This window comes from Triticum aestivum, chromosome 4D (assembly GCF_018294505.1).
Source record: "Triticum aestivum cultivar Chinese Spring chromosome 4D, IWGSC CS RefSeq v2.1, whole genome shotgun sequence".
NCBI lineage: Eukaryota > Viridiplantae > Streptophyta > Magnoliopsida > Poales > Poaceae > Triticum > Triticum aestivum.
In genome coordinates, this window is record NC_057805.1 from 506,216,454 (window position 1) to 506,232,177 (window position 15,724).

General features: G+C 45.4%; 1 protein-coding gene across 1 annotated transcript; it reads right to left on the reverse strand.

Moving 5' to 3' along the window:
* Positions 1-486: 486 nt before the first annotated feature.
* LOC123100665 (senescence-specific cysteine protease SAG39-like) lies at positions 487-2,526 on the reverse strand. Its single transcript, XM_044522554.1, has 4 exons — positions 2,393-2,526; positions 2,266-2,309; positions 1,318-1,487; positions 487-1,114 (listed from the first exon to the last, which is right to left on the reverse strand). Exons 1-4 carry the CDS (start codon positions 2,483-2,485, stop codon positions 516-518), a joined length of 906 nt encoding a protein of 301 aa, XP_044378489.1. The 5' UTR covers positions 2,486-2,526; the 3' UTR covers positions 487-515.
* Positions 2,527-15,724: the final 13,198 nt, after the last annotated feature.

Below are 15,724 nucleotides of genomic sequence, written 5' to 3' on the forward strand. Positions count from 1 at the left end.
CTTAAATTTATGGGCTACAAAAAAAATACAACACATGGATAAAAGTACATCGATTATTTGATATTATGGATCTAGAAATTATATACATATCCATAAATTTTATAACTATTGTTCATGGGTAGGGCACATGTCTCCTGATCACACAGGCAGTCCCCGATAAAATCTATGCTAGCCACTCAAGCAGCATGCGTACTTACTTACACAACAAGGATGAAGCATCAATTTCACCAGCTAGCAAAAGATCAACAATGATTAGATAGCAATGTTGATTAATCTGACGATGCAAGTCCTCAATGGATACAACTAAACTTGACTAGCAAGAGATTCATGAACGATTTGATATAAAATCATCTCTATCACATACACTATCACAAGTTCACAACAAAAGATCATGTGCCAAGCACTGAAATACAATTTCACCATGAGAGATACAAGGAAGGATATATAAGATCTTAAACAGAACAGGCACAGTGGACACATAAATTTCATATAAAAAAAGGCCCGACCAAGATATGTCAGATATTAAGCACCGGATACAGCCCTGGCTTCATAAATATACCCAAGACACCTCTCTTGTCGGCAACATGTCTGCGTATCCTCCCAAACCCACCCTCGCCCCAACCCTCTCCCCATGAGTTTTTAAAGCGCCAATACTTAACACCGTCGGGATCCGTGCCATAACCCACAATCAAGACCGCGTGCCTTTTAGTTTCTTCTGGCAAGGTTTCATAGTCCATGATGCCTCCTTTGTAATTCAGCAAATCAGTTGTGCCCTGTAATCTGACAATCACGGGCTGCTTCGCTACTGCTTTCTCCAGTGCATCCTCGGTCCAGTAGACAAGGCGAAAGCCTGATATCCTTGCTGCTGGCTTTTTGCGCTTCTTGCAACCCGACATACTCATCCGAGCCATGTATGGGTAGGAGGATTCGCTCGAGAGTCCATCTTTTTGTATATACCAGAGAGCAAGAAGAGAGGTACCATGCTGGCAGCCTCTGTTCAGTATGTTGAAGTTGCAGTCAATGAGCTCTTGAACTGATAGGGAGATTGACTGTGAGGTCTTCAGATTGTGTACTGCTTCGACCGAGGCTACAGCAGCCATGGCCCAACAGCAGCCTACAAGAGTTAAGGTTGTGGTGAGCATTGGTGTAAAGGGATCATGTGCTAAATGTAAATGCACGCTGGCTATGCCAACTGCCATGTCTATATATATTGTTAAATTGCACTAGCACGTGTAGCTGGAAATAAACCGCGATCTACTATGGAAGAAATTTAAACACACGCTAGCAGCGTAGAATATACAACCTCAAGACACTTACCGCAACCTTTTTGGTTCCTCACGACCGGAGAGACAACACCAGCTTCGACCCAGTCGATCTTTGACGGGCGGGCAGACTTCTCAGCTGCACGCTCTTCAATTTTCTTCATGTACCAAAGTCCAAGACCAACGCAACATGCAGGCATTACCATCACATACGTTCTGCGGTCCCTGAAAAATGATGGAACATACTATGTAATCACAATCCTGCAAAGCAGGACCTAAGGAAACTTTCTAAGCATTCTCAAATCTCAGTATCAGCCAACTCAGTCATTTTTTACCCAGGAAACCAGACAAAAGCTCTGTGTATATTCATATAGAGTTGACAGGTTATCTACTGCATCGTTAGCCTCCGAGGTAATGAGATCACGGCAAAATTGTTCATAAATATGCATATCAGCATCGAGGACAATTTCTAGCAAAATAAATGGCAGGGTTCGAGGGGATTCGCCTCGGGGCCCAATAGCGCACGGGCTGCCCCCTCAACTCAACCTTAATGAAAAGGTTATTTGTTGCTGAAACTTTGCATGAACATCAAATCTTTGATCCCTCAAAGTTTCAGATTTTTTTTTCAACTTTTTATGAATTTAATGTTCATGAGGGTGTAGGGGCACCCGGGAGCTGTTACACATTTCTCACACCGAATTCACGACCAATGACTTACGTCAACAATACTAATATATGTGCATCTGCTTCCAAAATCGCGTCTGTCATGCCACAATCGTGAACCCTACCGTCAATCCATCATATATATGTAGTGCTGTAGGGGATTCATTGCAGTACTAATTAAGCAACTGGCTGAGCAGCTATAGCACACCTCCAAACTGCAATACTATGATCTAGTCTTTGCTGAGGAAACATGATGCATGTTTACCTGATTTATGGACTATAATAAATCTACAAGTGACCTCGCAATGTCATAACTCATAAGAATAAGATTTACCAGTACCTGCTAAAGCGACGGCCAGCAGTATCCCAAGAATTCCTCTGAGACTGAAATTCGATCACCAGAACACGTTAAGTTTAATCGCACAAACGCTGAGAGAGAGGGAAAGTAAGCGAGAGGCGAGGCGTACGTGTAGGTATCGAAGCCTTGGCCTCAACGGCGAGCTGCATAACCACCGGCGCGCCAGGGTCCTCCCCACGGCGCCAAACGGCGGACGAAACATGCCAGCTGCGTGCACCTCGTATCTCTACCGCTCGGTCGGCCATGGATCCAATGGATATGGAGGAGGAGGATTTGGGCCGAACGTACTTTTTTTTTCCTAAAACACGGGCCAAACGTAGTTGAATCGGAGTCTCAGACGATCAACCGTGGTTCAATCCTACTATGTACTAGTAGTACCTTTCTTTTCCCTGCCTTTTTTCCTGCTAGGCCTCAAGCCATTTATTATTTTTTTGGAAAGGTGCAGTGTCTTCTTATACGACCTTCTATTTTCATGTTTTTTGATGAAAGACATTTTCACCCAATCAATGTATGAGCGGATAGTCTCATAGGATCACACTTAGCAAATGTCCGACCTCTACATAAGAGCATCTCCAACAGAGGTGCTAAATAAGCCGCGCGCCCGAATAAACGACTTTTTAGCATGCGCGCGACCGAATCAGCAGCTCCAGGCAGACGTGCAAAAATCGCGCGCACGCTAAAAACTACTCCGTGCGCCGAACAGAGCGGCCTCGCTTGCTGGTTTTTTCGGGCGTCCGCTACCGCGCACTATACAGCGACTCGCCCGCGCGAATGTCCACCAACCGCCGGATCTAAAATATCCACTCGCGCGCGCGACTTCTCCATCCTCTCCGGCGACCCGTCGGCGCTTCCCCCGCCGTTCCCCACCACGCGCGCTGCTTCCCCCTCTTCCCCGGTGGCCGTCGGTGCCTCCTCCGTCGCGGCCGCCCCTCAAGCGCCCCATTCCACCGACGAACAGCGCCCGGCGGGGGTTTGCAGCTCGACGCCCACAAGGTGTTTGACAAAACGCTTGCAAGGTGTATATTGGTACTGAACTTCATTTTTGTAGATGAATTTGGAGCATGTTGTTTGTAGTATTAAATATTAGTTTGAATTCAAATTTATAGATGAGTTCATCCCATGATTCATCTTCAAGAGGAGGACGACCTTGCAATGGTCCTAGCTATGCACATCAACAAAAAGCCGAAGCACGGTGGTTCGGTTTTTGGTCGTCAGAAATTGTGGAGGGAAAGGATCGATGCTGACAACAGATTGATGATGAACTATTTCGCGCAGATTCCCATATACCCCGAGTCCTACTTTCGGCGCCGTTTTAGGATCAGCATCAAGTTGTTCAAACACATTGCAGAGAAACTGGCGAGCCATGATCGGGTTTTTCAGCAAAGGAGGAATGTCGTCGGAGAACTCGGGCATAGCACCTTTCAAAAGGTGACCGCCGCTTTGCGTATGTTGACATACGGAATTCTGGTGGATCTAGCTGATGATCACTTGGCCATGGGTGAGAGCCAAGCCATCATGTGTGTCAAGCGCTTCGCGGTTGGAGTCGTGCAAGTGTTTGATCCGGAATATTTGAGAGCTCCCAATGCTGAAGACGCCTCAAGACTTTTGGAGATGAATAAAGCTCGCGGGTTCCCAGGTATGCTTGGCTCAATAGATTGTATGCATTGGAGTTGGAAGAACTGTTCTAAGGCATGGCATGGACAATTCCACAAGCAGAAAAAAGGTTCTACTATAATCCTTGAAGCAGTGGCTGATCAGGAGACTTGGATTTGGCATGCTTTTTTCGGAATGGCAGGATCTTTGAACCACATTAATGTTGTTCAACGGTCACCACTCATGAATAGTATTGCAAATGGTGAACTGCCACCGGTGCAGTTTGTAGCAAATAGTCGTACATACAACTATGGCTATTATCTTGTGGATGGCATCTACCCAAGGTGGCAAACATTTGTGAAGCCGTTGAAAAAACCGTAAGGTAAGAAAATTGTTGATTACCACAATGCTCAGGCGGCGGCTAGGAAATATGTGGAGAGAGCTTTTGGGATTTTGCAGGCCCAATTTGCTATTGTGAGAGGACCGGCTAGATTTTGGGATCAAATATGCTTTGGTACATCATGAACGCTTGTGTGATCATGCATAACATGATCATCGAGAACGAGCGTGGGCAAGATTTGGACTATTCTCGTATGAGTTGTTGGGACGTCCTGTACGAGGGTTGAGAGGGTGGCCCGCTTTGTTGTCTCCTACCATGCCATTCGACGTGCCGAAATGCATGATGAACTTCAGAAGGATCTAGTCGAGGAGTGGTGGGCATGAAATGGCCGATAAAATGGATGATGTTATATTTGTTGTATTGGTCATGAACTATTTGTTGTATTGAACTTTAATTATTTGTTTGAGTTGTAATAATAATTGAACTATTTTTTGTCGATTTATTTTGTGTGTGTTTGATCTTCTTTGTTTCACATTGAATGCAAAATGTTGTTTGTGTTGTGCGTGTGCGCTCTATTTTACAGCGCCTGCTGAAGCGGCACTCTCGCGCGCTAAAATTTTTGGGTGCCTGGTGAAGCAATTGACTAGTTCGACGCGCAAAAGCGCAATTTCGGCATTGTAAAAAACTTTTAACGCGCCGCGCCTGCGCGTGTCGGTTGGAGATGCTCTAACAAGATGCACACAAGCAACAGGCAGGTCCAGAAATAAGAACATCGTAGTTTTTTTTCATTGTGGTTTCATCTCTGCGTTCTCGCATCTTTGGCCTCTCACCTAGTTCACCGGTACTCAAGGAAATGAGTCACCTCGTTTATTTGCACCACCAAGACTCAATATCGACGGCTGGCACCATACCTAAGGGTAGTGAGTATCAGGTGATACGGAAGCTTAGGTGCTCCCGTGATACGAGCTCCCACAAGCCGTTGGATCTGAGATCCAAGACCCAACGGTCAAGGACAGAGCTCCTGCAACTTTGTGTTGGGGAACGTAGTAATTTCAAAAATTTCCTACGCACACACAGGATCATGGTGATGCATAGCAACGAGAGGGGAGAGTGTTGTCCATGTACCCTCGTAGACCGAAAGCGGAAGCGTTAGCACAACGCGGTTGATGTAGTCGTACGTCTTCACGATCCGACCGATCAAGTACCGAACGCACGACACCTCCGAGTTCAGCACACGTTCAGCTCGATGACGTCCCTCGAACTCCGATCCAGCCGAGCTTTGAGGGAGAGTTTCGTCAGCACGACGGCGTGGTGACGATGATGATGTTCTACCGACGCAGAGCTTCTCCTAAGCACCGCTATGATATTATCGAGGTGGATTATGGTGGAGGAGGGCACCGCACACGGCTAAGAGATCAATAGATCAATTGTTGTGTCTTTAGGGTGCCCCCCTGCCCCCGTATATAAAGGAGCAAGGGGGGAGGCGGCCAGCCTAGGAGGAGGGCGCGCCAAGGGGGGAGTCCTACTCCCATCGGGAGTAGGACTCCTCCTTTCCTTGTTGGAGTAGGAGAAGGGAAGGGGGTGCCCCCCTCCCTAGTCCAATTCGGACTAGTCCATGGGGAGGGGTGCGGCCACCCTTTGGGGCCTTTCTCTCCTTTCCCGTATGGCCCATTAAGGCCCAATACGAATTCCCGTAACTCTCCGGTACTCCAAAAAATACCCGAATCACTCGGAACCTTTCCGATGTCTGAATATAGTCGTCCAATATATCGATCTTTACGTCTCGACCATTTCGAGACTCCTCGTCATGTCCCCGATCTCATCCGGGACTCCGAACTACCTTCGGTACATCAAAACACATAAACTCAGAATATAACCGTCATCGAAACTTTAAGCGTGCGGACCCTACGGGTTCGAGAACAATGTAGACATGACCGAGACACGTCTCCGGTCAATAACCAATAGCGGAACCTGGATGCTCATATTGGCTCCCACATATTCTACGAAGATCTTTATCGGTCAAACCGCATAACAACATACGTTGTTCCCTTTGTCATCGGTATGTTACTTGCCCGAGATTCGATCGTCGGTATCTCAATACCTAGTTCAATCTCGTTACCGGTAAGTCTCTTTACTCGTTCTGTAATACATCATGCCGCAACTAACTCATTAGTTGCAATGCTTGCAAGGCTTAAGTGATGTGCATTACCGAGTGGGCCCAGAGATACCTCTCCGACAATCGGAGTGACAAATCCTAATCTTGAAATACGCCAACCCAACAAGTACCTTCGAAGACACCTGTAGAGCACCTTTATAATCACCCAGTTACGTTGTGACGTTTGGTAGCACACAAAGTGTTCCTCCGGTAAACGGGAGTTGCATAATCTCATAGTCATAGGAACATGTATAAGTCATGAAGAAAGCAATAGCAACATACTAAACGATCGAGTGCTAAGCTAACGGAATGGGTCAAGTCAATCACATCATTCTCCTAATGATGTGATCCCGTTAATCAAATAACATCTCTTTGTCCATGGTTAGGAAACATAACCATGTTTGATTAACCAGCTAGTCAAGTAGAGGCATACTAGTGACACTCTGTTTGTCTATGTATTCACACATGTATCATGTTTCCGGTTAATACAATTCTAGCATTAATAATAAACATTTATCATGATATAAGGAAATAAATAATAACTTTATTATTGCCTGTAGGGCATATTTCCTTCATTCTCCCACTTGCACTAGAGTCAATAATCTAGTTCACATCACCATGTGATTTAATACCAATAGTTCACATCACCATGTGATTAACACCCATAGTTCACATCGTCATGTGACCAACACCCAAAGGGTTTACTAGAGTCAATAATATAGTTCACATCGCTATGTGATTAACACCCAAAGAGTACTAAGGTGTGATCATGTTTTGCTTGTGAGATAATTTTAGTCAACGGGTCTGTCACATTCAGATCCGTATGTATTTTGCAAATTCCTATGTCAACAATGCTCTGTACGGAGCTACTCTAGGTAATTACTCCCACTTTCAATATGTCTCCAGATTGAGACTTAGAGTCATCTGGATCAGTGGCAAAATTTGCATCGACGTAACCCTTTATGAGGAACCTTTTGTCACCTCCATAATCGAGAAACATATCCTTATTCCACTAAGGATAATTTTCACCGTTGTCCAGTGATCTACTCCTAGATCACTATTGCACTCCCTTGCAAAAATCAGTGTAGGGTATACAATAGATCTGGTACATAGCATGGCATACTTTATAGAACCTATGGCTGAGGCATAGGGAATGACTTTTATTCTCTTTCTATCTTCTGTCGTGGTCGGGTTTTGAGTCTTACTCAATTTCACACCTTGTAACACAGGCAAGAACTCTTTCTTTGACTGTTCCATTTTGAACTACTTCAAAATCTTGTCAAGGTATGTACTCATTGAAAAAACTTATCAAGCGTCTTGATCTATTTCTATAGATCTTGATGCTCAATATGTAAGCAGCTTCACCGAGGTCTTTCTTTGAAAAACTCCTTTCAAACACTCCTTTATGCTTTGCATAATAATTCTACATTATTTCCGATCAACAATATGTCACTCACATATACTTATCAGAAATGTTGTAGTGCTCCCACTCACTTTCTTGTAAATACAGGCTTCACCGCAAGTCTGTATAAAACTATATGCTTTGATCAACTTATCAAAGCGTATATTCCAACTCCGAGATGCTTGCACCAGTCCATAGATGGATCGTTGGAGCTTGCATATTTTGTTAGTACCTTTAGGATTGACAAAACCTTCTGGTTGCATCATATACAACTCTTCTTTAATAAATCCATTAAGGAATGCAATTTTGTTTATCCATTTGCCAGATTTCATAAAATGCGGCAATTGCTAACATGATTCGGACAGACTTAAGCATAGATACGAGTGAGAAACTCTCATCGTAGTCAACACCTTAAACTTGTCGAAAACCTTTTGCGACAATTCTGGCTTTGTAGATAGTAACACTACTATCAGCGTCCGTCTTCCTCTTGAAGATCCATTTATTTTCTATGGCTTGCCGATCATCGGGCAAGTCAACCAAAGTCCATACTTTGTTCTCATATATGCATCCCACCTCAGATTTCATGGCCTCAAGCCATTTCGCGGAATCTGGGCTCATCATCGCTTCCTCCTAGTTCGTAGGTTCGTCATGGTCAAGTAACATGACCTCCAGAACAGGATTACCGTACCACTCTGGTGTGGATCTCACTCTGGTTTACCTACGAGGTTCGGTAGTAACTTGGTCTGAAGTTACATGATCATCATCATTAGCTTCCTCACTAATTGGTGTAGGAGTCACAGGAACAGATTTCTGTGATGAACTACTTTCCAATAAGGGAGCAGGTACAGTTACCTCATCAAGTTATACTTTCCTCCCACTCACTTCTTCCAAGAGAAATTCCTTCTCTAGAAAGGATCCATTCTTAGCAACGAATGTCTTGCCTTCGGATCTGTGATAGAAGGTGTACCCAACAGTCTCCTTGGGGTATCCTATGAAGACATATTTCTTTGATTTGGGTTTGAGCTTATCAGGATGAAACTTTTGTTGGAAATATTCCCTAGAGGCAATAATAAAATGGTTATTATTATATTTCCTTGTTCATGATAATTGTCTATTGTTCATGCTATAATTGTGTTATCCGGAAATCGTAATACATGTGTGAATACATAGACCACAACATGTCCCTAGTGAGCCTCTAGTTGACTAGCTCGTTGATCAACAGATAGTCATGGTTTCCTGACTATGGACATTGGATGTCATTGATAACAGGATCACATCATTAGGAGAATGATGTGATGGACAAGACCCAATCCTAAGCATAGCGCAAAGATCGTGTAGTTCGTTTGCTAGAGCTTTTCCAATGTCAAGTATCTTTTCCTTAGACCATGAGATCGTGTAACTCCCGGATGCCGTAGGAGTCCTTTGGGTGTACCAAACGTCACAACGTAACTGGGTGACTATAAAGGTACACTACAGGTATCTCTGAAAGTGTCTGTTGGGTTGACATGGATCGAGACTGGGATTTGTCACTCCGTATGACGGAGAGGTATCTCTGGGCCCACTCGGTAATGCATCATCATAATGAGCTCAATGTGACTAAGGAGTTAGCCATGGGATCATGCATTACGGTATGAGTAAAGAGACTTGCCGGTAACGAGATTGAACAAGGTATTGGGATACCGACGATCGAATCTTGGGCAAGTAACATACCGATTGACAAAGAGAATTGTATACGGGATTGATTGAATCCACGACATCGTGGTTCATCTGATGATATCATCGTGGAACATGTGGGAGCCAACATGGGTATCCAGATCCCGCTGTTGGTTATTGACCGGAGAGTCGTCCCGGTCATGTCTGCATGTCTCCCGAACCCGTAGGGTCTACACACTTAAGGTTCAGTGACGCTAGGGTTGTAGAGATATTAGTATGCGGTAACCCGAAAGTTGTTCGGAGTCCCAGATGAGATTTCGGACGTCACGAGGAGTTCCGGAATGGTCCGGAGGTAAAGAATTGTATATAGGAAGTCCAGTTTCGGCCACCGGGAAAGTTTTGGGGGTCACCGGTATTGTACCGGGACCACCGGAAGGATCCCGGGGGTCCACCAGGTGGGGCCACCTATCCCGGAGGGCCCCATGGTCTGAAGTGGGAAGGCAACCAGCCCCTAGTGGGCTGGGGCGCCCCCCTTGGGCCTCCCCTGCGCCTAGGGTTGGAAACCCTAGGGGTGGGGGCGCCCCACTTGGCTTGGGGGGCAAGCAACCCCCCTTGGCCGCCGCCCCCCTGGAGATTGGATCTCCCAGGGGCCGGCGCCCCCCAGGGCCCCTATATATAGTGGGGGGAGGGAGGGCAGCAGTACACTAGCCCCTGGCGCCTCCCTCACCCTCCCGTGACACCTCTCCCTCGCGCTTGCGCTTGGCGAAGCCCTGCCGGGATCCCGCTACTTCCACCACCACGCCGTCGTGCTGCTAGATCTCCATCAACCTCTCCTTCCTCCTTGCTGGATCAAGAAGGAGGAGACGTCTTCCCAACCGTACGTGTCTTGAACGCGGAGGTGCCGTCCGTTCGGCGCTCGGTCATCGGTGATTTGGATCACGACGAGTACGACTCCATCAACCCCGTTCACTTGAACGCTTCCACTCGCGATCTACAAGGGTATGTAGATGCAATCCTCTCTCTCGTTGCTAGATGACTCCATAGATTGATCTTGGTGATGCGTAGAAAATTTTAAATTTCTGCTACGATCCCCAACAGTGGCATCATGAGCTAGGTCTATGCGTAGTTTCTATGCACGAGTAGAACACAAACTTGTTGTGGGCGTAGATGTTCTCAATTTTCTTGCCACTACTAGTCTTATCTTGTTTCGGTGGCATCGTGGGATGAAGCGGCCAGGACCGACCTTACACGTACGCTTACGTGAGACGGGTTCCACCGACTGACATGCACTAGTTGCATAAGGTGGCTAGCGGGTGTCTGTCTCTCCCACTTTAGTCGGAACGGATTCGATGAAAAGGGTCCTGATGAAGGGTAAATAGAAATTGGCATATCACATTGTGGTTTTACGTAGGTAAGAAACGTTCTTGCTAGAAACCTATAGAAGCCACGTAAAAACATGCAACAACAATTAGAGGACGTCTAACTTGTTTTTGCAGCATATGCCTTGTGATGTGATATGGCCAAAAGGATGTGATGAATGAAATATATGTGATGTATGAGATTGATCATGTTCTTGTAATAAATCACGACTTGCATGTCAATGAGTATGACAACTGGCAGGAGCCATAGGAGTTGTCTTTATTTTTTGTATGACCTGCGTGTCATTGAATAACGCCATGTAAATTACTTTACTTTATTGCTAAACGCGTTAGCCATAGAAGTAGAAGTAATCGTTGACGTGACAACTTCATGGAGACACAATGATGGAGATCATGATGATGGAGATCATGGTGTCATGCCGGTGACGAAGATGATCATGGCGCCCCGAAGATGGAGATCAAAAGGAGCAAAATGATATTGGCCATATCATGTCACTATTTGATTGCATGTGATGTTTATCATGTTTTATATCTTATTTGCTTAGAACGACGGTAGCTTAAATAAGATGATCCCTCGCAATAATTTCAAGAAAGTGTTCCCCCTAACTGTGCACCGTTGCGAAGGTTCGTTGTTTCGAAGCACCATGTGATGATCGGGTGTGATAGATTCTAACATTCGCATACAATGGGTGTTGACGAGCCTAGCATGTACAGACATGGCCTCGGAACACACGCAATACACTTAGGTTGACTTGACGAGCCTAGCATGTACAGACATGGCCTCAGAACACGGAAGACCGAAAGGTCGAGCATGAGTCGTATAGAAGATACGATCAACATGAAGATGTTCACCGATGTTGACTAGTCCGTCTCACGTGATGATCGGACACGGCCTAGTTGACTCGGATCATGTTTCACTTAGATGACTAGAGGGATGTCTATCTGAGTGGGAGTTCATTGAATAATTTGATTAGATGAACTTAATTATCATGAACTTAGTCTAAAATCTTTACAATATGTCTTGTAGATCAAATGGCCCACGTTGCCCTCAACTTCAACGCGTTCCTAGAGAAAACTAAGCTGAAAGATGATGGCAGCAACTATACGGACTGGGTCCGGAACCTGAGGATCATCCTCATAGCTGCCAAGAAAGATTATGTCCTAGAAGCACCGCTAGGTGACGCACCCATCCCAGAGAACCAAGACGTTATGAACGCTTGGCAATCACGTGTTGATGATTACTCCCTCGTTTAGTGCGGCATGCTTTACAGCTTAGAACCGGGGCTCCAAAAGTGTTTTGAGAAACACGGAGCATATGAGATGTTCGAAGAGCTGAAAATGGTTTTCCAAGCTCATGCCCGAGTCGAGAGATATGAAGTCTTCGACAAGTTCTTCAGTTGTAAAATGGAGGAAAATAGTTCTGTCAGTGAGCACATACTCAAAATGTCTGGGTTACACAACCGCTTGTCTCAGCTGGGAGTTAATCTCCCGGATGACGCGGTCATTGACAGAATCCTTCAGTCGCTTCCACCGAGCTACAAGAGATTTGTGATGAACTTCAATATGCAGGGGATGGAAAAGACCATTCCTGAGGTATATTCAATGCTGAAATCAGTGGAGGTGGAGATAAAAGGAACATCAAGTGTTGATGGTGAATAAAACCACTAAGTTCAAGAAAGGCAAGGGTAAGAAAAACTTCAAGAAAGACGGCAAGGGAGTTGCCGCGCCCGGTAAGCCAGTTGCCGGGAAGAAGCCAAGGAATGGACCCAAGCCTGAGACTGAGTGCTTTTATTGCAAGGGAAGTGGTCATTGGAAGTGGAACTGCCCCAAATACTTAGCGGACAAGAAGGCCGGCAACACCAAAGGTATATGTGATATACATGTAATTGATGTGTACCTTACCAGTACTCGTAGTAGCTCCTGGGTATTTGATACCGGTGCGGTTGCTCATATTTGTAACTCAAAACAGGAGCCGCGAAATAAGCGGAGACTGGCGAAGGACGAGGTGACGATGCGCGTCGGGAATGGTTCCAAGGTCGATGTGATCGCCGTCGGCACGCTACCTCTACATTTACCTACGGGATTAGTTTTAAACCTTAATAATTGTTATTTAGTGCCAGCTTTGAGCATGAACATTGTATCAGGATCTCGTTTAATGCGAGATGGCTACTCATTTAAATCCGAGAATAATGGTTGTTCTATTTATATGAGAGATATGTTTATGGTCATGCCCCGCTGGTCAATGGTTTATTCTTAATGAATCTCGAACGTGATGTTACACATATTCATAGTGTGAATACCAAAAGATGTAAAGTTGATAACGATAGTCCCACATACTTGTGGCATTGCCGCCTTGGTCACATTGGTGTCAAGCGCATGAAGAAGCTCCATGCTGATGGACTTTTGGAGTCTCTTGATTACGAATCATTTGACACGTGTGAACCATGCCTCATGGGTAAGATGACCAAGACTCCGTTCTCCGGAACAATAGAGCGAGCAACCAACTTATTGGAAATCATACATACCGATGTGTGCAGTCCAATGGGTGTTGAGGCTCGCGGTGGCTATCGTTATGTTCTCACTCTCACTGATGACTTGAGTAGATATGGATATGTCTACCTAATGAAACACAAGTCTGAGACCTTTGAAAAGTTCAAGGAATTTCAGAATGAGGTGGAGAATCAACGTGACCGAAAGATAAAGTTCTTACGATCAGATCGTGGGGGGGGGATATTTAAGTCATGAATTTGGTACGCACTTAAGGAAATGTGGAATCGTTTCACAACTCACGCCGCCTGGAACACCTCAGCGAAATGGTGTGTCCGAACGTCGTAATCGCACTCTATTGGATATGGTGCGATCTATGATGTCTCTTACCGATCTACCGCTCTCATTTTGGGGCTATGCTTTAGAGACTGCCGCATTCACTTTAAATAGGGCTCCGTCGAAATCCGTTGAGACGACACCGTATGAATTATGGTTTGGGAAGAAACCTAAGCTGTCGTTTCTGAAAGTTTGGGGATGCGATGCTTATGTCAAGAAACTTCAACCTGAAAAGCTCGAACCCAAATCGGAAAAATGCGTCTTCATAGGATGCCCTAAGGAAACTATTGGGTATACCTTCTACCTCAGATCCGAAGGCAAGATCTTCGTAGCCAAGAACGGGTCCTTTCTGGAGAAAGAGTTTCTCTCGAAAGAAATAAGTGGGAGGAAAGTTGAACTTGATGACGTGATAGTCACCCCTTCCGAACCAGAAAGTAGCGCAGCGCGGGAAGATGTTCATGTGGTGCCTACACCGACTGGGGAGGAAGTTAATGATGATGATCATGAAGCTTCGGATCAAGTTACTGCTGAACTTCGTAGGTCCACAAGGACACGTTCCGCACCAGAGTGGTACGGCAACCCTGTCCTGGAAATCATGTTGTTAGACAACGGTGAACCTTCGAACTATGAAGAAGCAATGGTGGGCCCAGATTCCGACAAATGGCTAGAAGCCATGAAATCCGAGATAGGATCCATGTATGAAAACGAAGTATGGACTTTGACTGACTTGCCCGATGATCGGCGAGCCATAGAAAATAAATGGATCTTTAAGAAGAAGACAGATGCAGATGGTAATGTGACCGTCTATAAGGCTCGACTTGTCGCTAAGGGTTATCGACAAGTTCAAGGGGTTGACTACGATGAGACTTTCTCACCCGTAGCGAAGCTGAAGTCTGTCCGAATCATGTTAGCAATTGCCGCATTCTATGATTATGAGATATGGAAAATGGACGTCAAAACGGCATTCCTTATCGGCTTCCTTAAGGAAGAATTGTATATGATGCAGCCGGAAGGTTTTGTCAATCCTAAGAATGCTGACAAAGTATGCAAGCTCCAGCGGTCAATCTATGGGCTGGTGCAAGCATCTCGGAGTTGGAACATTCGCTTTGATGAGATGATCAAAGCGTTTGGGTTTACACAGACTTATGGAGAAGCCTGTGTTTACAAGAAAGTGAGTGGGAGCTCTGTAGCATTTCTCATATTATATGTGGATGACATACTATTAATGGGAAATGATATAGAATTCTTGGAAAGTACAAAGGCCTATTTGAATAAGTGTTTTTCAATGAAGGACCTTGGAGAAGCTGCTTATATATTAGGCATCAAGATCTATAGAGATAGATCAAGACGCCTCATTGGTCTTTCACAGAGTACGTACCTTGACAAGCTATTGAAGAAGTTCAATATGGATCAGTCCAAGAAGGGGTTCTTGCCTGTATTGCAAGGTGTGCAATTGAGCACGGCTCAATGCCCGACCACGGCAGAAGATAGAGCAAAGATGAGTGTCATCCCCTATGCCTCGGCCATAGGGTCTATTATGTATGCCATGCTGTGTACCAGACCTGATGTAAACCTTGCCGTAAGTTTGGTAGGAAGGTACCAAAGTAATCCCGGCATGGAACACTGGACAGCGGTCAAGAATATCCTGAAGTACCTGAAAAGGACTAAGGATATGTTTCTCGTGTATGGAGGTGACGAAGAGCTCGTCGTAAAGGGTTACGTCGATGCTAGCTTCGACACAGATCTGGATGACTCTAAGTCACAAACCGGATACGTGTATATTTTGAATGGAGGGGCAGTAAGCTGGTGCAGTTGCAAGCAAAGCGTCGTGGCGGGATCTACATGTGAAGCGGAGTACATGGCAGCCTCAGAGGCAGCACAAGAAGCAATCTGGATAAAGGAGTTCATTATCGACCTAGGGGTGATTCCCAATGCGCCGGGCCCGATGACTCTCTTCTGTGACAACACTGGAGCTATTGCCCTTGCCAAGGCCCCAGGTTTCACAGGAAGACCAGGCATATCAAGCGTCGCTTCAACTCCATTCGTGAAAATGTTCAAAATGGAGACATAGATATTTGTAAAGTACATACGGACCT

Bases quoted from the DNA above. Each gene is read 5' to 3' on its own strand.
- LOC123100665 (XM_044522554.1), bottom strand. From the start codon at position 2,485: ATGTTTCGTCCGCCGTTTGGCGCCGTGGGGAGGACCCTGGCGCGCCGG. The intron at 2,310-2,392 runs GTACGCCTCGCC...ATCGAATTTCAG, and splicing joins CAAGGCTTCGATACCTACAC to TCTCAGAGGAATTCTTGGGA. The intron at 1,115-1,317 runs GTAAGTGTCTTG...TAACTCTTGTAG, and splicing joins GAGGAACCAAAAAGGTTGCG to GCTGCTGTTGGGCCATGGCT.